Genomic DNA, 25,265 nt, shown 5'->3' on the forward strand with positions numbered 1-25,265 from the left:
GCACTTGGCGCCTGTGTGTGTTCGGTCAGTTTGACTTCAAGCCCATATCATCATCAGTTGGTTTCTTACAATAGTAGGGGAAATACTTTGTTTTCTTTAGTTATAAAAAATATAGTTTTAAATATCTGCCATAATGATGGCCAGATAGCTACAGAACATGAAAGCCATAGTATTAACAAACTCCCTGCCAGTGTCTAGTCTAATCTGGATTGGAATAAACCAGCACTTTAGAAATAAAGAAGTTAAGCAACTCATTGCAGTCAGGTAGATTAATCGTTTCTCCCTCTCTAGTTTCTAGCTTTGTATCTACCTTTCAATGTGTACCTTTCTTCTTGAGTACATGTAGTATATATCTTTAAAACAGTACCCTATTATCATGCCAGTCATAGTACTTCCATCGGCATGTCTGATGAGGACACCGGCCATTGAACTGGGTAGAAAGGGTTTGGCAAGAAACCTACTTTGCTCTGCAGGGCCTGACTTGCTCTAACCAAATGAAAAAGGTGGCCAGCCCAGAAGGTGGGCTCAAAAGGCTTAGGAAAATTGAGTCTTACCAATCCAACATTTAAAACTTTTCCCCATTGGTCAAGTTGCAGAGATACTCTTACCATTTTCACAGCATCAGGAAGGCACAGATGGGGTAACAGTGAGGAGGATTTTGGTGTCACACTATAGCGATGATATAGCAATGGTTAGCTTCCTGCATCAGAAAAAGACTCTGAGACCTCTTGCACCTGTAAGAAGAAGAGAAGAGCTGAAATGTTTGCAGGGAATGTCTTCTGCCTGCTTCAGCAGGGAAGGCTGCAAACTCAGGAAAGAGCTGAAGACAGGGTGAAGGTGTGGGGACCTGTTCTAGAATATTGATGAAAGCCATGGAAGTTGGCACCAGACACAGTCAGATGAATAATATAAGAGAAAATGAACACAGTGTGTCCATGCCCAGGTGTTATTCGATTTAGTGGTTCTCCTGCTATGCGAACAATATACTCATGTCTGCATTTGTCACGGAGTGACACTGATTTCACTTCTTATTGGAAACCTCTTTGCTGTAAAATTATTCTGTTTAATTCTGTTTTCTAATTTACCATGCAATCAATAATTTGTAGATTAGAGAAATATGATGAGCTATTGTAAAGTATAGTGGTCTTTATACCCTCCATTTACTAAAACCATTTATTCCCCTGACATTAGACCAAAGAAGAAAGAGAAAAATCAGAAAAACTCATATTTTTGCAGAAGGGAGGTACTACATTCCTTGAAATGCAGGTAAAAACAAACAATACTTTCTTGAAATGCAGTCAGCTGGCAATGATTTATTATTTTATTACATTTTTTCCTTTCCAAACCACTTTTCTATTTTGTTTTGGTTTTAATATAATTTCGTAAGTTCCAGAGAAAGATGTAATCTCAGGGCCAAATTCTGAGGAATGAGTCCTCTCCAAAGCTTATGGCTTCTTAATAGAGACTGAGTTCTCTACTAGTTAGAAATCTACTTGCACAGCACGGTTTGTGGATGTCGTTTGCAGTTATGCATGCATTTCCAGCATAAACATCACTGAGAATATTATGGTGAATGCAGCACTTCTGTCATTAGAATGCATTTCCTTTATACTGTCAAGTGAATTCAGGTTATGCTGAGTGATGGTGAACTTTCTATTCTTATTGGTTTTTCTATTAGCCAAGTGTGATAGAGAAGAAGCTGCAGGAAGGAGAATCTGCTGGCACTTTGGTTACTTCTCATCAAATCATTATCCAGAAAAGTATCCCATCATCCCTAGAGGTTATTTTTAATTCATTCAATTTTAAACTACCACATTTGCTTAGTTAAAATACAAATGTTACAGTCTTAAGGTCAAATATGTGGATGCTGATTGCATAGTCAAAGCAAATCACATAGCATATTTGCATAAGGAGGAAAAAAGATAGAGCATTGAGTTCAGTTCAGTGTCTTTAGCAGTATGGCATTTACTATGTTGTACTACTCAATTTAAACAATGCTGAAGGGGGCTGATGTTATTCTAATGAAAACAAATTCATTGCAGGCTACAGCTACATACAAATACATACTATTCTAAAACCTCATCAACAGTGTGTTTGTGACATGTGGGGAATGGTTGAATGGGCTTATTTTCCCTATTTTTGCAATTTGTTTTTGACAGCAGCATTATGAACCATTGTGATACATGATTTTTAACCTCAGGATGATTCCAATAATCATTTTAAATGATGTGCTAAAATTCTGTTTTGCTTCAAATTAATACAGAAATAGTGTGGCAAAAGTAATTTTTTGTGTCCACGTTATATGGGCCTCTAAGGGGAGGGAATATGCAAAGAAATCATATTTTGCCTAAGGCGATTCAGTTTAGTAGTTTGATAACTGCTCTAAAAGGTACAATGGTAAAAGTTATCATATGCTTTCACGAGAGCCAGCATTGATTTCTTAAAAGTCTTCATACTTTAGTGCTCCTGAAGTACAGATAAACCTTCAGATATTCTAATTTAGCTTTTATATCTCAAATATAGGGCACTGAGGATTGGGTTATTATAGACAAAATACCCTCTGAGGTAGTTGATGGTGAATCGAAAAAAAATCTGGCATACAAAGTAGTGACTGTGAGCAGTAAATCTACCTTTCCACCTGAGATGTTAAAATCCAGTACCATTCTAATGCAGAGCTTTGAGGACTTGGAAAGTGAAATACAACCCAAAGAGGAGAATAAGCAGAAAATGTTCACCCTAGGAAAGTCCTATGATACTGTATCTGGGAAAATTGTAACCATGACAAGTAAAGCTAAAGAGGGCGAGAAAGCAGTACAGCCTTCAGTAGAAGCTTTGCAAAAAATGGAAAGGGAAGTGCAAGAATCTCTGAAAATCATTCCTGTAGTGGCTGAGTATGAAATCCTTGAGCCTGTCACTGATGAGAAAGCCAGGCTGGGATCCGACGTGCAGAGCACAAAAAGAAAGCTGTCCGACTCTCTGACACCTATAAAAGAAGCAGAATCTCAGTTGCAAAGTCCTGAAGAGGAAAGTTTGAAAAAGACACTAAAGATGGACAAGGATTTGCAGTTACATGGTACACTGGGAAGCTTGCAGCTTGGCAAAGCAGAAAAACACCTTGGCAGTGAAGCTGCAAAAGCAGGGGCATTTGCCCGGAGAGATAAGAGCCTGTCTGAGTGGAGATATTCCAGAGGACAGCCATTTACCATTGCTACTGCTCACTATGTTACCGAGTCGTCCACGTCAAAAGTAGTGGTAACAAGTGGCTTTGACTTTGTGCCATGGTTTAAAGATTAAAGCATGACTTCTTTTAGGCAATCCCTTCACACCACCCTGCCTTTCAGTCCTCTCGCTGCCTGGCTTTATGTTGACAGCAGCCAACCCAGCTTATTTTTTTTTTCCCCTCATACTTTGAATCCGTCCCACAGTCTGAAGCAGACATTATATAAGGCTTTCAACCTTCCTAGTTTATTTAAAGATCCATGTTACTGAAAAGTAGTATTGCTGCTGTGGCTTATTGATAAAAGAAAAAAAAAAAAAAAAAGGTTTGCTTGAACCAGCAAAATGCCAACGCTAACAACTATGCTTTGTAACTGTTGCTTACTACAGCCATTATGAATTTGCTCTGATTTATTTTCCCATTATTTTCCTGTTTCTAACCTCTCTGCGCCCCCGCAACCTTCTCTCCCTTTCCTCTGTCTATGTCTCCAGTTTTGGCAATTAATTTGTCTGTGCATGGGGGTCTGCCTTTCTTCTGTGTATGACTCTACATTTCTTTGTCTATTTAGACTAAACAGTCCACCGGTGAAAAAACTTTGGATGGTTCAGATATCTTCAGTTTAATAGAGTCTGCCAGAAAACCGACTGAGTTCATAGGAGGGGTTACTTCTACTTCACAGAGCTGGGCTCAGGTGGCCGTTTGATTCCCTCCATCGACGTTATAACTGCACGCTGATTACTTTTGATTTTTTTTTGTTTCCTGATTTTATGCATAACTTGGAACCTATATAACTAGTGCATGTGTTGGTGTGCCTTTTCCTTTGCTACAATAGACCACAATAGAAACTTCACTGAAAAGAAAAATTTTTTAAAAAGCGCAGGGATTTCTCTCATTTCACTTTATTTTGGTCATTTTGCAGGGTGCTGTATTTTGCCTTTATAAAACTCACACAAAATACCAATGAGAAAAACACTGTGGAGTTTTTCTTTGCTTCTAAAAATTGTGATTCTTGCTTTGGTTTTCATTTCTTCTATTGTGAAAATGTCCTGAGAGTGAAAATCCATACAATGTGAGAGACATAAATTGGCAAAATGTAATGCCCATTTTTTTTTTAATTTATGTTCACAGAACATTAAGCTGAGGAGCTGTTGTAAGTAGTATTGTCTGCTTCTGACACTGATGTTTTTGGTTTTTTTTTTCTCTTTCCCTGCAGAGAATAGATACGACGACATCTCAGGAGATAACTTCCAGTGAAATGAAGCAAGCAGGTCACCCGCACCAGGATACAGTGAAGAAGGTTGTACAGGAGACTGTGGTTATCGAGGAGAGACACGGGCCGAGCGTGCAGGCGAGCGGGGATCCTGCTAAAGCGGCCGCACTTGCGCTGGATGCAGGGGCTGCTGGTGTGAAAGGGAAGGATGGCTCTGCTGGGACTGAGGGGGCGAAGGAGGAGAAAAGGGAGGAGGCTCAGAAAGCCCTGACCAAACAAGGAGTTGTTGCTGGTGCTGCTTCTTCATGTGAGCAAGTGGAGGAGCACAGTACGACAGTCCACCTTCCAGGGTCTTTGGAAAGAAAATCTCATTTCGAGGTAACCCATTGTTAAATCGGTCATGTCTGTGCTGAAGTGTGAAATGTAGGCAGTAGCGGACTAAGCTAATTCTTGTCATGGAAAGCGAAGTGTACCAAGCTTGTACGATTGCACCTTTACAGCAGGCAGGTTTTTTCTCCTCTTAATTCCTCCTTGTATGGCACCTTCAAGGCTTGTTGCTGGTTTCCATTATTGGCAAAATGAAAGGCCTATTTTACTTAAAAGCACTTTTCATGCTACAGAGAAACGCTTAATTCAGTGGCATGTTATGCAACGGATAACAAGGATTCATCAAGTATTCTCTTTGGAAAAGTCTATCAAAATTGGCAAAGTTCACCTCAAAACCAGAAAATATATTGTTTTTTCCATGCTTGGTACAGTTGTAAATAAATATACTGTGTCTTAAACACCACAGGTTCCTTATCTTAGCCCCATTACCAGCGTTTCAAGGACTGGTTTGTGGAGGGGTTAAAAAGAACCTTGTTATTTTTTTCTGAGAGCTGAATGGAAGACTAAGCCTGAGTAGCATTCGTTCTCTTGTCATTTTAAGAAGATGTATAATCCCAGAACAGCTGACATTGGAAGGGACCTCTGGAGGTCATCTGGTCCAACCCCCTGCTCAAGCAGAATTACCCAGAGCCAGGTGCCCAGGGCCATGTCCAGATGGCTTTCAGATATCTTCCAAAGATGGAGCCTGCACAACATCCTTGGGCAAACTTTGCCAGTGCTCAATCGTCCTCACAGGAAAAAGGTGTTTCCTACTGTTCAGAGAGAGCTTCTTGTGTTTCAGATTGTGCCCATTGCCTTTTGTAGTGTTTACATCTTTTCTAAAGTTTGTTTTCATGAAATCCAGGATAGTGCTAAATGTTGCTAGCATTATGTACATTTATGTACCACTATAATCAAGAGAATTTTCTCTTTTTTTTTTTAGATGCGCTTTTTAGTTGTTCCTCCTCCTTTCCCAAGATAAAAAAAATATTCTGAGAAATCTGTAAGCCTTGCTAAATGTTTAAATTCCTTTTTTTTGTTCACACAGTCACCGCTTGTGAAGACCGAGACTATCAGTTTCAGTACTGTTTCTACTGATGGGGAAAACCTTGAAATTTCCACAAAGGAAGTGCCAGTAGTCCATACAGAAACAAAAACCATTACATATGAGTCTTCTCAGGTAAGAAATTCTGCAAAAGCCAGGGTCTAATTTAACATGGCCTTAAGGAACACATATTTCTTCACCCATTTTTAGTGTATGCCTTAGTGTAAACCATTCTAAGCTGTTCAAGTACTAAATATTAGCATGAGGAAGATGTACGCAAGTGCAGCTTACCTGAGGGTGACCCTCATGTCCTGGCCTTTCAAGAACACTACAGATTTCAAAGCCTCAGCTTCTCATCTGTCCTTCCACAGAATCACAGCAGCAAAGAGGAGTCTCCACATGAAGTACTCACTCATGATCACCCCAATAGCAGTTATTTCCCTACTATTAGATATGAAGAACAGTAGAAATAGGGAAGTTCAGCCAGTCCCATTATCACCTCCCTGTGCTCAGGAGCATGTTTTTGATGATTGTTTTTCTCTTTTGGTTCCCTAGGTGGATTGTGGTGCTGACTCAGAACCAGGTGTATTGATGAGTGCGCAAACTATCACATCTGAAACTACTAGCACTACAACCACCACACACATCACCAAAGTGAGTCCTCAGAAAACAGGGAAGGTTTTTTTCACAAGGGTGTATGTTTTCTTAACTTCAGTTCTATTATGTACTTTAAAATGTAGACACACACTTATATTCCCTGGACAAAATCCTGTCTATTCTAGGCACCTGTCTTCATTCACCTGTCTTTGGCTATACTGGCTTCATTAATGCTCAACCAAGGACTTGATGAGAGTCCTGAGAGTCACAAACCCTTAGGGTATGTCTATGCAAGGACAAAACATTGCTGTGCAGAACACTTGAGTTAGCTGCAAACACTGTCTGGAACTGGAAGCAGTGTGGCCACATTGGCATCATGTGGTAGCCAAGAAGCAATAATTTGCCTGAGCATGAGACTCCCTTGGCATGACTATACTGCCTTTGAGTCCTGAGCTTTTATTCCTGCACAGTGTTGAAAGTACATAGTAAATCTGTATCACGTAGTCATAACAGGACAAGCCGTCGGCTGAGAGGCTGCGGTGGCGTTGCTGGGTGGTACCCTAAGGAACTTGCCCATAACCAGACAGAAAGTGTATGGCTGCGCAAACAAACAATGTCGAGTCTTCCAAGTTCCAAGACACCATCTAAATAACAGTTCCTAAGCAGAAACTTGTTAGTGCCATGACATCTCTTCTTCCAATATTCATTGAGGACAGAATTTCATCTTTCTGCAGTGAAATTCACCCTTCAGTAGAGGAGCTATTGTACTGTATGTCCTTCTGAAGCCTGCAGTTGGACTTAACTAGGTATTAATATGGGCTGTCTGTATGTTCATTCTTTTCTTCATGGGATGAATTTACTGTAAATACCTGCCATTTTTTACATAGAAACATATCTCCTGACATGTATACAGGTTGATTAGAATCATAAAATAATCTGTGTTGGGAAGACCTCTGGAGGTCATCTAGTCCATTCAGAGCAGGCCAACTTTAGAGTTGCTCTGGTTGCAGTTCAGGGTTGTCCCCTCTGTGTGTGCTGTTTGAGGTAGTTCAGTCACGTCTGGGTTCCTGCAGTGATCATTCTCTGGATGAGCAGCAGCACTCTTTAAAGTAAGTTACTGACATGCATTTGTCCCTCCCATTTAGACTGTGAAAGGAGGCATCTCAGAGACAAGAATTGAAAAACGAATAGTCATCACAGGAGATGCAGATATTGATCATGATCAGGTAAAATCTATAAACTGCTAAGGGCTACCCTGAAAACTGGCAAAGAGAACATTTCCAAACATTGCTTTAAAAGATACTATTCATACCAGCATGCCTTAAATAAAACTGGATTAGTAGTTAAATCAGTGATGGTATATTTCATATTTTAATCATTTTCCTCATTTGTAAATTGTGTAATATCTCATGAATCTCTCCACCTTGCTACTGACCATGCATGTTCCACCTCCTTTTTGTTTTTGCCCTTCTGTGGTTTCCTTGGGATAGGCGCTGGCTCAGGCAATTAAAGAAGCCAAAGAGCAGCACCCTGACATGTCAGTGACCAAAGTAGTGGTACATAAAGAGACAGAAATCACACCAGAAGATGGAGAGGATTGACCACAGGTAAGAGGACTGGATGATTTTCCTAGGCATTTACTGGGCTGGCATGTTGCAAGAGTTGTTTTCCTACCATAATTCACCTCTAACCCTTTGCTTTCTCTCACTGGCATTTGCAAGTTGCATTTGTGCTGGTTATCAGTTCTGGTATATGAATGTAAACCACATTCGGCTCTAAACATCTTTCTTCATTTAATGGTGCCAGCTGGAGAAAGAGAAACTGCTCATTTGTTTTTGTTGGCTCTTTGAAAAGTCCTCATTGTCCATGCTTTGGTATAGTCTAATTTTCTAATTCTGAAGTAAAAAAAAATCTGTTGTCTGCTTTTATGTCATTTAAGAACAAAACCAATTTGTTCTTAAAGGTATGCGTTTCATTTAAAAACACCAATGGAAAAACCAACAACTGCTTTATTAATGTGCCGTGCAGATATGTTACAAATTAAGCTTTAATTCCCAACTTGCAAAGATATGGTCCAACTTGCTTTTGATTTTTTGTTTAAACCCAGTGAATTAATGTGTCAGTATTTGGATGTCTTGGCTTGTCCCTGAAAGAACATTTTATGTTTTAAAGCAGCATTGTTTATCAGAATGAGATGATAATGCAGCTTTTCTTGTGTGAAGCTTTTTTTCCGTAAAGGCATGCTCTCCAATTGCGGCTGGCTAAACAGATGTCTTAATACTATGATATTTATTCTGTGTGTGAAAACATGTCATGCATACTAACCTGCTCTGCAAAAGCCGTTAATGCCAGCACCATTGCACAAATTGCTTTGAATGCTATATGCAGAAGGGGGGAAAAAAAAGCTGCTTTTCTGATTTATTTAAATCGATAGCAGCCTTTTATTCTTAAAACAATATAAATTCCTTAGAATTTGGTGTAAGTTACAGAGTATGATGCACAGCACCTTTTGAAGCTCTTTTGCTCACCTGCTTTTGGATATACAGACCATAAAAAAAAAAAAAATTGGAATTTCGGTAAGTTATTTATTTGGAAGATGGAACCAGTCACTGAGGAGTGAGTAGCCATGATTCTTGTGGTATTCTGCTAATTGTTTCAGAGACAACTAATTGTGGCTTCCTTAAAAGTCTATTGATGTCACTAATTCTTTCCATCGGCATCAGAGGACTTTGGATTTGGGCCAAGTCGCTTATACTGGGATGATGCTGTTTTCAAATAGCTTTTGTTACACGAACAAATTGACAAAATCGCCTTTGCAAGAGAGTAGTTGGTTCAAATAATTAACTCAGTTCTCTTTCCTGCAGGAATGACCTAGTTGGCGTATGAATCCAGACATGCACACCAGTAGGAATACGAGAGCCCATACGGAGTCTCAGTTCCAACCTGACTGACTTGTATCTGTCTATGGAAAATTTCAGTACAGAAGAATTGATCTTGACTGTTAATAAAGAAACTGGCAGAGATACCTTCCCATAGAAAGCAATCTGAATCAGCAGCAGTTAAACAATATTGCATGAAGCAACGATAAAATTACAGAGAAGCAGCATTTTTAATTTTCTTAAAATGTCTAAGTTTTCAGCTATACCTGCACGTTCATAAACAATATAAACAGTGATCTCATGTAACACATAAACAGTTCATGCCTTTCACAGTTTATGAAAGTCTAAACAAATTAAAATCTGTTAGGTGGCAAGCCTTTTGTTTACGGATATTGTAAATGAAGATTACCCCCAAAATGCTAGAAGCTGTATAGGTACTGTGTATAATGTTTTACCACACATTAGATGTGCCAATAACACAGTTTATTCAGTAAACAACTTGAATCTTATATTTGTTTGATCTGGTTTTATTACTGCCTGATAAACGATGATGAATCTTTACTCTTATCAAAATATGTAAATGCTTACAAAGTGTGCTTTGTATACCTGACTGAATACCTTATGAGGTAGTAATGATTTTAGTATACTAACTTTAAAGATTTTTGTCAGCGTTGTTCAGAGTCAGCTTCCAGTCACCCTTCACAGATCCTAACCTTGTAAATTATATGTAGTTATTTTGGAGAAAAAAAATTCTGTATTTTACTTAGTTTTCAGCATTAGAAAATTATTAATCTGAAATAACCGTGATGGTTTTCTATTGATTTCCCTTTTGTTCTCAAAGGAAACAAAGAAAAAAACATCTGTTTGAGAATCTGGTCAGCATTTACTATCTAGTTCAGAGTCAAGCCTTAACCTGTACAGAACATCCACTGAAAACTCGTTAGTGTCCAGCTATAATACCCACTGAAGGGATAGCGTCCATTACACTGTCAGCTGCATCACAACACATGGTGAATGTATGTTTCTGCATAGTGAAATAAAAGTGGTAAATGCATCCAAAATTGTATTGTTCTGTGTCTAAAAGCACCTAGTGTTTTCTAATAATCAAAACATTAAGTTAACATTTGTAAGACACCACAGGTTTTACTCATCTGCAGAGTAGACACATTTTGTCTTCAGCGGCTGAGCTTGCACTGTACAGACAGTTGGAGTTAGCGGAGCATCCGAAGGGATGATGACAGTGTTCACCTTTGGGCAAATGATGTTGGCAAAGGAAAAGGAGTATTTGGTTCCTTCTGCTTTCTCTGGCTGTGTACAATTTCACCGAAGCTACATGAAGGATTTAATGGTTGCTTATAAAGTAAAAGCCAGTAGTGCTTGATCCAGATCCACTCTCTTTGCTCTGAAACATGGAAAAAATTCTCTTTGAAGCAGGACTTATCTGTTCCTTTTTTTTCTACTTTGCCACATCTCGTTGACACTCCCCTGGTAGTTCAAGAGAAATTCCTAACAATTACTTCACTGTTCAATCTGTATTTCCTTGCAGGATTGAAAGAAATGGGTACAAGCAGACTTTTCAGGACATAAAGGGCCAAATTTGCCCTTCATTGTTTACACAGGGCTCCCTCACATTGAAGTCAATGGATTTGGCTTCAGTGGAGAGCAGGATTTGACCTGGTGACTTGTTAATAAATTTTTATTTTCTTAATTTAGAAAGAAAAATAGTATATATAGAGAGAATAACCTGTAGATAATAATTAAAAGTAATATCCCAAGGCTTTTAAAGCTTTGCCCTTGGTCTCCAAAATGTCATCCTTCCACCACCCATTCTTCATGCCTTTAATCCAGAGTGTTAACCATGTAACTCCCCTTCCTACCGTCCTTGCTTACCGCTCGCCTCATGACTAATGCAAAGATTACAGCCTGTTGTGATCTTTGATGGACTTCTCTTCCTCCTCCTGGTCCAAGAGCACCTCTGTTCTCTGCCCTCTCAGTGACAGTAGGCTCAGCTCCCTGGTGCTGCCAGCACCTGGCAGTATCCAGGGATGGAGGAGGTACTCGCCCTGTGTCTCAGCAGATGTCATGCCAGGTCCTCACTACTGCATCAAGAGTTTAAAAATAGACTCTGAAGCCATATTGATCTTCCTTCAGGTGCCCCTCATGTTGTCAGCTAAGAAACAGCATTGTATTACCTCAGAGAGATGCAAGGCGACTGCACAGCCTTCTCTCCAGAGTTAGTGTTATATTTTAGCATGGCTTGAGGAGATTGTACTATGGTGATACTGCACAGTATGTACGCTGCTTAAAGATATTGTATCGTAAGAAGTTAGTCTCCTTAGGACGCTCACTGCTAAGATACAGCCTAAGCGTGTGCAAACTATGAGGAGATGAGAGTGGACAGGCAAGGACATCTTGGTGCCACTGTTGGCAGTAGACCCTTGTTTGGGGGATGGTTCCTGGAAGTGATAGCTTTGGTTTTTGTTAGAAACTGTTTCTTGGGTTGTCTGCCTAATGCTGTGCCACATGAAATAAAGAACACCTGCCTGTTTCTACCAACCATCTTTTGTCTCCGTCTCTTCTCATTTATTGTTGGTCTTTGTCCAGCTTCTCAACGTAAAACAGCTTAGAAAACAAACAATCAAATACTATGTTTTTTGAAAGCACCATTATGAACACAGACACCAGTACAGGAGACAGCCTCACTTGGTAGAACTGGAGCCGCAGCTTCGGCCCGTGAGACCTGGCTGCTCTTCACCATTAAGGTAAGGGACCAAAATGGCCAGACAGGGCTTTGCACACTAGGCAAGATTGGGCATAGCAAGCAATCACAGCAATTGTGACCATTACAGATACAGAAAGACTTAATACATTGCCGTGGCATTTTTAAGCCTGTTTGGAATCACTTAACATTTATCCCGCTGAAGTTTTTTAAGGCTGTCCCATCACAAATGGCAAATAATGGTGTTCTGTGTTCAAGCAGCTCAGAAAAATTTTAATGGGCCTGTAAATCGAGATATTAGATCAAAGCAAGGGTTTAACAGCTTCATCTTATTTCTTCCTAGAGCAGATTTAGGCAGCTGATAAGCCTCATGACAACATGAGCTGTATGGCTCACCTGTACGACAATTTATATCTGCTGAAATTTGTAGTTCTGTACAAATAGTTCCTCATGGCAAATAAATAGGCTTCCATTTGGCAAACACCCTGAGCTTTAACAAATCTCACAGCAGATTTTTTGCCTTAACCCAAAATAGTTCTTTCGGTTAAGATCAAAAGGCCCATTACAAGCTTCAACTTTACATCTTCACTCTTTGCAGGTAATAAGAGTGAGGTAAAGAAATCTGTTCCCCTTTTTTATATGGGAGCAATAATGGTTCAGGTTCTGCAGAGCTAGGAATCAAACCTTAATTTTTAGTTATTTTTCCTAGTCTAGTCTATTAAAAGTTTGCAACGTGCCTGAGGTAATGCTAAGATACATTGCAATATTTTTTTTTTTTTATGTTTGTTGAACACACTAGCAGCACATATGATATACTCTTAACTGTACTGCTCAAACAAAATCCTGTTCAATCAAACTGACTGGCATCATTTTATATTGTTAGTTACCATACACTCAGAGACCCTACACAAGAAAATGTCTCTAAGGAACACGGTTCAAACTATTACCAAAGGTAACCTGATTTTCATTTCACTTTAGCTATTACAAAGCATTAAGAAGAAAGTGGTGTTTTTTCAAGTTACGTGTATTCCAAACTACAGTTGACTGTTTTGAAAATTCATCTCAGCTCTTCTGTATTGTTAACTTCAAGGAAAACCCTTAACTGGGTAATTTGCTATTCCCAAGTCTTACATCCACTGAAGTACATAAAAGGGTAACATTAGATAATGAGAGAAAATTAAGAACAGTTGCTACATTCTTTTCTTTCCCTTCCCCTCCATTACGTAAAGAAGCAGGTACATGTTTTCAAGTATTTTCTGTTGGTACTGAACCTCCTTCAGTTGACTCTCCTGATCTAATCTCTTGAGATGCCTTTGCAATTTCTTTTGCTCCTGACACCCACTATCTGTAGTTACAGGCTTCAAGTGTTGATGGTTTTTTATGACTATGTGCTAATTAAATGTCACCAAACACACTCTCCATCAAGTGGAGTAAGACGAGAGTCCTGTCAAACAGGATCTGGGGCTTGGTGAACTTGAAAAGTGCTTCCTGTGACAACAGGAGCTGAACTGGACCTCCTGAAGTCCTCTATAGATCCCAAGGTATAGTGGTGGTTTGAGGTGCTATGGATGGACTATGAGATGACAGTAGGTGGATTAACGGATTAATATGAGAAACACTGTTTTGCACACTTTTTTAAAGAAAGAGGAAATGAAGCACTTTTCTTAAATCTATAGATTTCAGAGGTGCTATCAGTCTTACACTGCAAACGATGGTTTGCTGTATCTTTTGTCATTAATGTTATGCCACATCAGGGAAGAGGTTGGCCATGGCTGGTCTGGGTTCCCTTAGAGCAACACAGAGTGCAGCTTTCCTAATAAAAATTTGATCATGCACTTAAAAAGACACAAGTTATCCATCATATAGGTCTGTCGCAAATAGGGATTTAGGTTTAAATAAAAAATGAGGCATATTCCTGATGACCTTTGAAGGACCTCAAACTGGCTGAAGGAAAGAAGCCAGAGAGTTGTGGTCAATGGGGTGGAGTCTGGTTGGAGGCCTGTATCTAGTGGAGTTCCTCAAGGATCAGTACTGGGACCAGTATTATTCAGTATATTCATCAACGACTTGGATGAGGGAATTGAGTGTACTATCAGCAAGTTTGCTGATGACACCAAGCTGGGAGGAGTGGCTGACACGCCAGAAAGCTGTGCTGCCATCCAGCGAGATCTGGACAGGCTGGAGAGTTGGGTGGGGAAAAATTTAATGAAATATAACAAGGGAAAATGTAGAGTCTTACACCTGGGCAGGAATGACCCCAGGTTCCAGTATAGGTTGGGGAATGACCTATTAGAGAGCAGTGTAGGGGAAAGGGACCTGGGGGTCCTGGTGGACAGCATGATGACCATGAGCCAGCACTGTGCCCTCGTGGCCAAGAAGGCCAATGGCATCCTGGGGTGTATTAGAAGGGGGGTGGTTAGTAGGTCAAGAGAGGTTCTCCTTCCCCTCTACTCTGCCCTGGTGAGACCACATCTGGAATATTGTGTCCAGTTCTGGGCCCCTCAGTTCAAGAAGGACAGGGAACTGCTGGAGAGAGTCCAGCGCAGGGCCACAAAGATGATTAAGGGAGTGGAGCATCTCCCTTATGAGGAAAGGCTGAGGGAGCTGGGTCTCTTTAGCTTGGAGGAGACTGAGGGGTGACCTCATTAATGTTTAAAAATATATAAAGGGTGGGTGTCATGAGGATGGAGCCAGGCTCTTCTCGGTGACAACCAACAGTAAGACAAGGCGTAATGGGTTCAAGCTGGAACACAAGAGGTTCCACTTAAATTTGAGAAGAAACTTATTCTCAGTGAGGGTGACGGAACGCTGGAACAGGCTGCTCAGGGAGGTTGTGGAGTCTCCTTCTCTGGAGACATTCAAAACCTGCCTGGACGCCTTCCTGTGTAACCTCATCTGGGTGTTCCTGCTCCAGCAGGGGGATTGGACTAGATGATCTTTTGAGGTCCCTTCCAATCCCCGACATTCTGTGATTCTGTGATTCTGTGATCCAAACTATTATATGATTCTATGTTTTTCACAAATTACTGTATTCATTATCTGAAACCAGATTATTCTATTACCTTGGAAATACTGTTAGGCCTTGTTCATAGTCTAAGTTACTCTAGTTTATGACATTTGATTCACTCCTCCACCCTTATTTCTGTCTCACATTCAAGAGAAGTCCTGTTTCTCAGCTAGAACTGATGGCTGCTGTAAAGACCTGTTAGCAGGAGATTTTAAAAAATATCAGTCACGTCTCTTCCTTTTTCTGATGCTCCCAAATGGAGCTATAAGCTCCATAAATCAATGACCTCACTCTTGCAATTGAAATGACCATCACTCACTGTAAGTAGGATTAATGGCCTGTCTTTGAGAATGTTTAAAATTACATAGAGGGAAAACAAACAAACAAACAAAGTACTGACACTACAAATTATTTTCATTTTTAAACACATTTGATTTTTATCTGTACAGTGTATCGGCTCTGTTTTCTCCAGTACAGAACTTCAATAAGAACCATCAATACCTGTTTCTTTTTGTCCAGTGTTTACTAGGAATTGCTTCTTCATTTTCTAGAAGCATCTTTGCCATCTGCTTTGGTGGTGAGGTGCACCATGGCTCTTCTGCACGCAACAAAATCTTGGGTTACAATGTAAACTAACCTGAACTGCAAAACACAAATCCCAGAACGTGGGGAGCTTTGGAGCTGCTTGTATTGCAACCCAGAGCGGCGTATTCCCACACGAGTCCCGCCTTGCAGTGCACATGTTGCTTTGAAGTGCTGGGCATGTGTTCTTTGGTGGATAATCCTGAGTGACTGTAGCATAAAAGATACAATATTAGACAAAACACATTAAAGGTTTTGGGAAGGGCATATCATAAATCATACAACCAAGCAAAGAAAAAAATGAAAGCAATATATCTGAAGGTACAAAAGCAAATCATTAAGAAACCTTCAAAGCCTCTTCCAGTAAGAAGAGTACAGCTAATACAATGCTCACTCCTTCCTTAAATCAAGAGTGCTACTAGCACAGATGTCCTTCCTTGACGGATTTACGAGGTTGTTTTGCAGACATTGTTTTTTTGGCTGAACTCCATTGATGGATTTGGCATATGAAGGCTTCTAAATGCATTTATATTCCTTTAGTCCAATCTCCAATCCATATAAAACTTAGAGAAATATGAATCTTGTTATATAGTCACAGAAGTGTTGACAGTCAACTCATCCTTAGAGCTCCTAAGTTCCAGGCTACTGGACAAGTACATATACACACACACATTCCCACAGAACATTATTTTTTCTAACAGTATTACTATGAAATTGTCCTTGAATATGCATTAAACAATGGATTTTGGTTTGGTTTGGTTTTCCATCCAAAATGCCATCTGGTGATTGAGAGGTCGCAAAATTATTCTTTTCCTGCAATCAGATGCAATATGTCGGTACAAAAACCTTTTTTCATATCAGCCTTTAAAGTCATGTGACATGAAAACACTGCAACATGTGGCCTACTGTCACAGAAATAAAGGACTGTCTTGAATATCTTCATGAGTTGGTCCTGTGACAAGGAAGCTTCTGCAAACTCTGGGAAGACAGCCTGTAACTGTGTCTTATCCCACCACTTCACAGTTATTTTAAATTATCTTTGTCCCTTCTTGCTTTCTTTTATATTTTCCAACTTAACCCATCTGTGTTTGATCCATCAGGCCCCTCTCTTCTGCATGTTCTCTCCTTTCCAACTTCTCTCCTGGCTTTTGGGCAGACTGTATCTGCTGCTTCTTTTTCCATTCATTCTACCATTACATCCTATCCTACTTATCAACCTCCTTTAAAGTCTTGCTAATTCTCTCTGTCCTGTAGTCTTCCCCACTCATCCTTAATAACTTCCACTCCTACAATGGAAATACATCCAACCCTTAAGTGCATATTTTTTTGCTTTCATATCGCTCTTCAAATTTCAGCCTTGGTTCATTCTTCTTTTCACTGCTGTCTTTCCCATGACTCTTTTTATCAAGCAATACTCTCTTTGATTTTTTTTTATAGCCACTTTCTCCCTCTTCAGCCATCATCTGATCCCTTTCAGCATCCAACCATTCTCTCTCACATTGACACTTGGCCCTTTCATTTTTTCTGGTCCATTAGCCTTGATGGGTTATCATCTGCTTTCAGACCTTTCAAATACCAGCCCTAGTTTCTCTGCTCCTCTTTCTGACCTGTCACTGAAAAACATTCAGGATGGAAATCCTGTAGATAGCTTTCCTTCAGTATAAAAAACCATTTTTTTAACAATGTTAAACAAGACTCTTCTTTTTAAATAAATCCCTCCAAGCAGATAATTTATGTGCTGCCTTGTTGTATATACTTCTTTCTGCACTGGGTCCTGCTCATACCTTCCAAGGACAGCATATTTTAAAAGGAAAATGACTTTTATCACCCTCGCAACTTCCGTCCTCTTAATCCTCAGCTTCTCCTTGTCTTTTTAACAGACATAGAAGTTTCTTGTCTGCTTCAGCTTCTGACAGCCTCCACACATCTTCATGATTGCATCCTAAAGATCTTTCTCATGATATCAGGTTTATTTCCTAAATCTTTAGTTCCTCTCATTCTAAAAATGTCTGCTCTGGTCCCGACCAACTCTCTTTCACATCCAGGACCTTGTTGTTGGCATCATCTGGAGCTGCTCTCTCCCACTGTGCAGGCCAGCATATTCTCATGCACAATAGCTGCCACATCATATCTGATTGCCTTCTCCAGGTTCAGGACCAGTACTCTACTGAGATTCTTCATGGCCTGTCCTCTCCGTAGACACATATTCAACTCTTTTATCTGAATTTTATCCTCCTCTCTGAGCTCAGTTCATTCCTCCTGACTTTCCAACTGCTCATTTAGCAACATACTCCTTGTCTTTCACTCCACTTTTCTGTAGGAATCCTTGGAGCTCATGGTGTACGTCCATCTCTCTTTACACTGCCTCACTGCCCTCTTCCCCATAATGTGGATTCAGCCAGCTCGTATTTCTTTCTCACTTGTTGAAGGTAAGGTTAGTATAGCTTCTTTTTAACCAGTTTGTGTGTATTTACAGCTGCTGCACTGCTGAGCAGAGACAGCTCTCTCACTCATATTACCCCATTAAGACTCCTGTGTGAAGGCAAAATGGAAACACCTCCAGAAAACATGATATTTATTAGTGTATAAGAATGAAGAGGAAAATTCATTGCTATGTTGACACCCAAACTGTTCTGGAATAAAGAGCCGGTTTTATTTCAGATGATAAATGTGCCCCATGGCCAAAAGGTCATCTTTACTGGGGCCATGTTGTACGGGTTCTGAGCTGGTTTCTACCTGATCTGCTCAGAGCAAGGGCTGACGAACAGGACTGTCTTCTCCCATTCTTGTACACTTGACCTCTATATAAACCCTAGGAAGGCAGTGAAATTATCCACATGAGGCAGGCTGCTGTGACACAGGCTGAACAAGACAGGTATCAACTCTCTGATTATATGCGTCACTGCATTTCTACTGAAATGGTACATCAGCATTATTTATTCGGTCATGCCACTACACTCCCCTTCAGTGCATTTAATGCTACACTCACATATAAATCTGAGTAGTTTTAGAAGGAGGAAGAGACAGCACAAGAGACACAGGCAGAGCAAAAGCTCTGACGTAGCCTTATGGATGATGAAAACTTTGGCTGACACACTGTATGTTCCATCTCTGTTGTCAAGTACATCAATCAATCCAGCAATTAAAGCTAATGGATGTTGAGACAACAGTTGCAACAGTTGGCTCCCTACCCAAATTTTATCATTGTATGCCATTGTTTGGCCAGAAGTGCAAGTACATCATGGAAAGCTGATTCCAGTCTCTACAATGAAGTAGGTCAATCTCCTATTGACAACTAACCCTGCAGTGTCAGAAAAGCCACCTAGTGCTCTGGCAGGCCAAAACCCATTACTCCACTGATTTGGAAAAAAGTTTCTTGTTAGGAAAAAGTGATGGGGAAAAAAAAAGAAAAGGTGATGAGAAAAAAACAAACAAAACCAAACCACTCCACACTCTACCAGCTGCATTAACAAAATTCCTCTAACAGTAGCAGTATTGTTCACATGTTATGGTGAGAAAATCAATTCCTATGACCACTTGGGGACTATTCAGATCTCCTCCCCGACCTGAGGTAGTTACTAAATGAAAGTTAACTTCACCTGAGGCTGATAGTTGGTCCTACCTCGAAGGACTGAGAATATAAGGACAGTCTAGAGAAGGTTAATTCAGAGAAGGAGTAAGGTGTTTTCTCTTTGCTGTGTGTGATGGAACTTATTTGTGACTTGGGGTAGGTGATAGTTCAGGATCAAGAAAGCTACTTCTTATGAATGAGTCTCAGTAAAAAGACTTTGCTATAATGCTAAGTTTTGTGCTGTATCTATGGCATTTATGTTTTGTTTCTTTAAGACAAAAATGATGGTGGTGGAGGGTTAGAAAAATCTTGCAGTTATTCATAAGTGAGCTGTCCTGTGGCAAAAAGAAAACCTCCAGATACATATAAGTAAAATAAGGGTGTTTTTGTTGCAGTAATAGGTACTTCAAGATGGTTCAGAACAAGCACTATCTAAGTGGGTTTTGTGATGTGTTTTTGGGTTTTGTTGGGGTTTTTTTGTTGTGTTTTTTTTTTTAGGACAATGAGGTATAGGGTAGAGTGCTAACTCAGGACTAATGTATAGAGAACACAACCTATTTGTCTAAGTGACACTTGGAAGAATACTAAATCAGCCAAAATGTTCCTGTATGAAATAAACATATCTATTCTGTTAGCCTGTATCCTATAAATATAGCTCTATGTGCTTTTAGTTTTCATTGCAGTCATATATTACTAGTGTTGTTGTCTGAAAAAAAGACTAAAAATATCAAAGGACTAATATCCATTCAGCATGTGAAACAGGCATTTTTCACTTTTACAGGCTGTTACTTAAAAATCATGATGAACGGAGATAAGAATAGAAAAGGACATACCCAAAATGTTGCTAACTTCCAAAGCATGTTTTCAGTGTATATAATACTAAACAAAATCTCTAAAGATGTCTTTAGATGCCGACAACTGTCTTATTGTTTTATGATATCTTTAACATATCCCAGGGGAGATACTACAAGGGTGTCTATATCCAATGCATGCACAACTCCAGTTGCTGGCTTTCTGACACTACTGCTGATGACTCAGTCATGAGCACAAATGTCAAGTGGTGTCTAGATTCATGATGCAAGAGCAGGCTTATTTGCATTTGCCCCTACATAAACAGGCATGACACTACGAATTCATGTGAGCAAGCTCAAAGGTATTTCTACACTAAACTAGTATTATCTCCATACCTACACATAATTCTGCAAAACAGCTATTGCTGAGACTCCAAAGTGATCTGATTCCAGCTGTGCATCCTTGGCTTATGATGTCCATCTTAAAATCTTTGCTTGGTCAAAGCAGACCTCTGTATGCTTAGCCATGGTGACAAGTAGATTTGTTATACATCGATTTGTAAAGCAAATATTATTTGTCAGGATTCTTGTGCTCTGTGTTGGTGACAGCAAATACTTCCTCAAATCCTTCCTGTCTCCAATTTTTTGCTACTGGAGAGAGAAACCAGATTCTTTTGACATGATAGTTATGTCTAAGGCTTTCTAATATAGACACCTCATCCTCTACAACTATCTCCCGCCAGGGGAGGAAAAATTAGACAAAGACAGTACGATTTTTCTCTTGGGAACATACTGATAGATAGAAGTCATAGCTCCATGCAGGCTTTGCTTGTGATGGGGCAAGCCTTTGTCTTCAGAAGATGTGCTACTTGAGAGCACTGGATCTGTTGATGTCTCTTGCATTTGGTTTGCTGCAGTCTCTTCACCAGCCTTCCCTGCTCAGTTACGCTTTAATCTAGAACTCCAGTGGGGAGAAATCTGCCTTTCCTTGTTCCATTTCTGCTTTCTGTATTCCCCCCACTTATTCTTCAGTGTTTTGCATTGTATGCATAATGGTCTCCTTGATATTCTTCACCCACCACCATCTTTCTCCTAACAAAGCTTTCAGCTTCATGTCTGTCTTTCCTCTCTGGGATGGTGTCATGGCCACACTTCATGCTGAGCTTCACTGCTGTTTTCCTGGTAAAAGAAAACAGTGACACAAATCACAAGACTAGGAGGTCTGACCTTACTAGTCCGGATTCAACCTGCAAATACAATATTCCTACCACCTTGATGACAGAAACTTTCATAGGCAGCCATATCCATGCAAGGTGACAGGCAAACTTTCCTCCTGCCTACTTACTTGTTAGCCAATACTTGCGGCCTGTCCAGAGCCTCTCATGATGGCAAGCAGGACTAGGAGTTTTCCATGTCATAAATACCCATGTATTGAGTCTCAGTTCCCTTCATGAATCTGACAGAGGACTAATCTTTGTGCAAGCTGAACACAAGTGCATACGATAGCTACCAAAAGAAAAGCTCAAACACAACAAATGTAACCTCCTCCTCAACAATTTTCTATTTTTTTTCAAAACGTATCTATACCCATGTATCAGCACCTATTCCATACCAATGCCCACCATCATTCATCGCATTCATCTCTCTTCATACCCTGCTGCTATTGCTGATGAGCAGAAGTTCACAAGTGCAGTAAGTGTTACTATTATTGCCAGCTAGAGTCAATCAGAAAACTAATGTCAGCCTAAATTCAACATATCCCATTGCAAATATTAAGGTATAAATGATTAATCTCATGAGTGATGAAGAATAAGTTTATTTCCTTCAATATATTTAATAGGAACTTCTTTTAAAGTATGCTCAGTCATTTGGTGTAGAGAAACAGCCAAATCTCTCAAATTTACGCATAGGTGACTTCCACAGTAAGAAGAATATCCCCAGCTAAAACACTGCAAAAATGAAAACAAGGTTCTCCCAGAAAGTTGTAGCAACTCATTAAAAGGCTAAAACTACCAGGACAAATGAGAAAGGGCACTAACTACTGTTCAGCAGTAAGAGAGATGTCAGCTTCACAAATGTTTACAAACACGTTGTGTGTGTCTGAATGTATTTTTGCTTCACTTGCAAAGAGATGCCCATCCTGTTCACAACAGCTATCTGCTGTCATTCAAGGGTAGATTCCTCCACATGTCCATGTTGTATGTTATGCTGTTCAACAGCACGGCCTGTCAGAATCTTGCTTTTGCAGATCCTAGGACTACCAGAACATTAAAAGCAACTCCTTCTCTTTTCTCTTTACTGTTTGTTGTGGTTTAACTCCAGCTGGCAACTAGGACCATGCAGCTGCTCACTCAGCCCCCTCCCCCAAGAAGGATGGGTGAGATAAACAGAAAGAGAAAAAAAACTTGTGGATTGAGATAACAACAGTTCAACAGTACAGCAAAGGAAGAGAAAATAATAACAGAATATGCAAAGCAAGTGATGCAAAATGCAATTGCTCACCGCTTGTGAACAGCTATAGCCTGTTTGTTCCTGGGCAGAGATGTTTGCACCCTGGTCAACTCCAGTTTATACACTGAGCATGACATCACATGGTAAGGACCCCTTTGGCCAACTTGAGTCAGTTGTTCAGCTTTGCTCCCTCCCAGCTTCTTGTGCACCTGGTAGGGCATGAGAAGGCGCAAAGTCCTTGACTACCAAGCAAAAACTAAAACATCAGTGTATTATCAACGTTCTTCTCATACTAAATCCAAAACACAGCTACTAGAAAGAAAATTAACTCTATCCCAGCTGAAACTGGGACACTGTTATACATCACATTAAAAAAAAAAAATCTTCTGATAGCTATCAGATCAGACTTACCAAAACCTTGTTCTAGACCTGAGATAAATTTCAGAGGCAACTGCCATCTCCCAGGTCTTCCAGAAGACTGCCTCTGAAGTAATTTCTCTTTCTAGATCTCACTCTTGGTGACTCTCTGTCTTCATTGCTCTGCAGCACTCAAATGTCTGCTAATAATACAACACAGTTCAGCACTGATGGAAGCACAGTAGTGAAGGTCAGATGGCAATTTTCTTGATTAATTACCATCTTCATGTGATACGAAAGCCAAACAACCAAGAACTGATGAAATTTATGCTTTGAATGATGACAGTGTCACTGGCCTGCATGAGCTCAGTGGGTTCAGCTACTAGAGTGGATTTTGTGTTTCTAAAGTTTAGGGGCAGAGGTCTCAAAAGCCGTGCTTCAGCCAGAGAAAGTTATCTGTGGCTGGCAAGCATAAATATAGGCTATGAAGGTGTGGCTATATTTTCCCTGTGTTCTACATGATCTCATCATAGGCAGCCAGAAGTATCCTGTGACAAAGAAATATCAGCTAGGTGGAAGAACTGTCCCTTAGATCTGATATTGTTTGCCATGTCTTTGTCACACTGCAAATACAAATGAATTGGGCACAGCAGTGGGAGTTAGGAGGCACGGCTTCAAATATGTAGGTGGGAATTTTGCTAGGGACATGTCTCAAGACATGGAAATATATAATGTGAGTATTAAAGAATGCGTATTCCTTCTGCAGTGACAGACAGAAGATGAGAACCTTGGAAAATGCACACATATATTGGGTGATCTTCAAACAAACAAATGCTAATTTTCTCTGAATTGGGCTCCAGAGGAGTTACAACATAGCTAAATGTGGATTGTATGTGGTACATCACCTTACAAGCACCTGCCCTCCTAAGTGCCTGCATGCTACAACATAATGTGAGGTACTACACAGGATAAAAATGAAATTATGATGGTTTCTGAAATGCTTTGTGGATGTCATATACCTAAATAGAAGGGCTTCTGCTACAGAAATGAATGACATATACAGAAACTATGTCAATATAAGAGGTGATGTTTATAGCTGCTGTCATTTTACTCTTGCTTCTGCTGTTTCAGGCTGTTTGAAAGACTTCTCTGAAATCGGGGCTTCTACAGTTAAGGTACCAACCATATGCCCTAAGCTGCCCCCAGCACATGCAAGGACTAGTCCCACAGGCACTAATGGGAACAATTAACAGGATGGTCTAACAGCAACAACAGCCACATTCCTTCATATGAATGTATTTGAAGCAAGAACCATCCTAGCATTTTTGTTTGCTTAAATAGGAATGGAAAATTGCTTATTGTGATTTTATCAGCTATGACAGCATGTAATTGAATGCACATAAGGCTGATGCAATGAAATTTGGTTTACTTCCATTACTAACCATATATCTTATTAATACAAGAGCATATCTGAAAATTGCTGCAGTTAGAAAACATCTCTAACTAAAAAAAGTGCATAAATACCCTGACTATCATTACAGTGAGTGCTACCATTATGGACAGTGCTGGCCAGCAGATGGAAAATTCTGTTTTGACTGTGGTTAGCTGGTAGCCTGTGAGAATGATAGTCAACATGCAATAGCACTGCTGATACACACACTTGCTTTATTTGAACCTATCTCCACCTAAGGGGTATGAACATCAGCAATGGCCAGTTGCATTTGATTTACAGAGAGTTGATACTTCAGATGGAAAAGCCTATGAAGAGACAGAACCTCTCTTAAAGCACTCTATAGACTTTCCGTTGACTTTACCTGCATGAGACCCACCATTGAAGGGACGATCCAGACTGAAGGCATTACTTCCTGTAGATTGGACTACTTGACAGACGGTAGCCAGAGCTATTACGGTGGTGCTATGAAAATTGTTCTCTATCATCCTTGTCCCTTCCTCCTTTGATGTATGTTATATACAGATACTGGGACTGAGAAGGTGCTGTAATAATTCCTAAACTGTGCATATATATCATGTTATTTATGCAAGATCTTTGAGAAGCTGCTTTATCTTCTTCAGTGCCACAGTTGGATTATTGGTGACTTAGTTATGAAGCTCCTGTAGGGTTTTCCAAAAAGAGGTTCATTTTTAGCACGTGTTTCTCTTCCACATTTCTGAGACCATCTCTCTGCATTCATGTCAAAACAAAAAAACAGGAAAGAAAGCTGCAGAAGCTAGAAAGTAGAGAATAATGCTTAGCCATCCACCTTGAATTCTGTGAATAATAAATTGGGAATGAACAGTAAATACAGACTAGTTTAGTTGCTGATGCATAAAATAATCAGAATGTAAGTTTGCAAATCCTACTGCAGATGTACTGTAAGTGTTTAATGTAACCCTAACTTATTTTGAAATCATATCACATATCAAGCAAAAAGGCTTGTTATATTACTATCATAGGCTGTAGTTATATCAGCTT

The 25,265-nt window shown here is 39.9% G+C and overlaps 1 protein-coding gene across 6 annotated transcripts in view; it reads left to right on the forward strand.

Annotated features, from left to right (window-relative positions):
• Positions 1 to 10,974, forward strand: part of EPB41L3 (erythrocyte membrane protein band 4.1 like 3) — a 102,043-nt gene extending 91,069 nt beyond the window's left edge. For 3 of the 6 annotated variants that reach the window (XM_065630154.1, XM_065630155.1, XM_065630156.1), the window contains 6 exons: positions 4,431 to 4,805; positions 5,842 to 5,973; positions 6,394 to 6,492; positions 7,581 to 7,661; positions 7,926 to 8,042; positions 9,300 to 10,974. In XM_065630154.1, coding sequence (XP_065486226.1) covers positions 4,431 to 4,805; positions 5,842 to 5,973; positions 6,394 to 6,492; positions 7,581 to 7,661; positions 7,926 to 8,036 — 798 coding nt within the window. In that variant the 3' untranslated portion in view covers positions 8,037 to 8,042; positions 9,300 to 10,974. Of the gene's footprint in view, positions 1 to 1,191; positions 1,267 to 1,678; positions 1,781 to 2,523; positions 3,253 to 3,785; positions 3,909 to 4,430; positions 4,806 to 5,841; positions 5,974 to 6,393; positions 6,493 to 7,580; positions 7,662 to 7,925; positions 8,043 to 9,299 lie in introns of all 6 variants that reach the window. The other 3 variants (XM_065630151.1, XM_065630153.1, XM_065630150.1) reach the window with 2 other exon arrangements.
• The last annotated feature ends 14,291 nt before the right edge of the window (positions 10,975 to 25,265 follow it).

Source organism: Caloenas nicobarica, chromosome 2 (assembly GCF_036013445.1).
Source record: "Caloenas nicobarica isolate bCalNic1 chromosome 2, bCalNic1.hap1, whole genome shotgun sequence".
In the NCBI taxonomy this organism is placed as follows: Eukaryota; Metazoa; Chordata; class Aves; order Columbiformes; family Columbidae; genus Caloenas; species Caloenas nicobarica.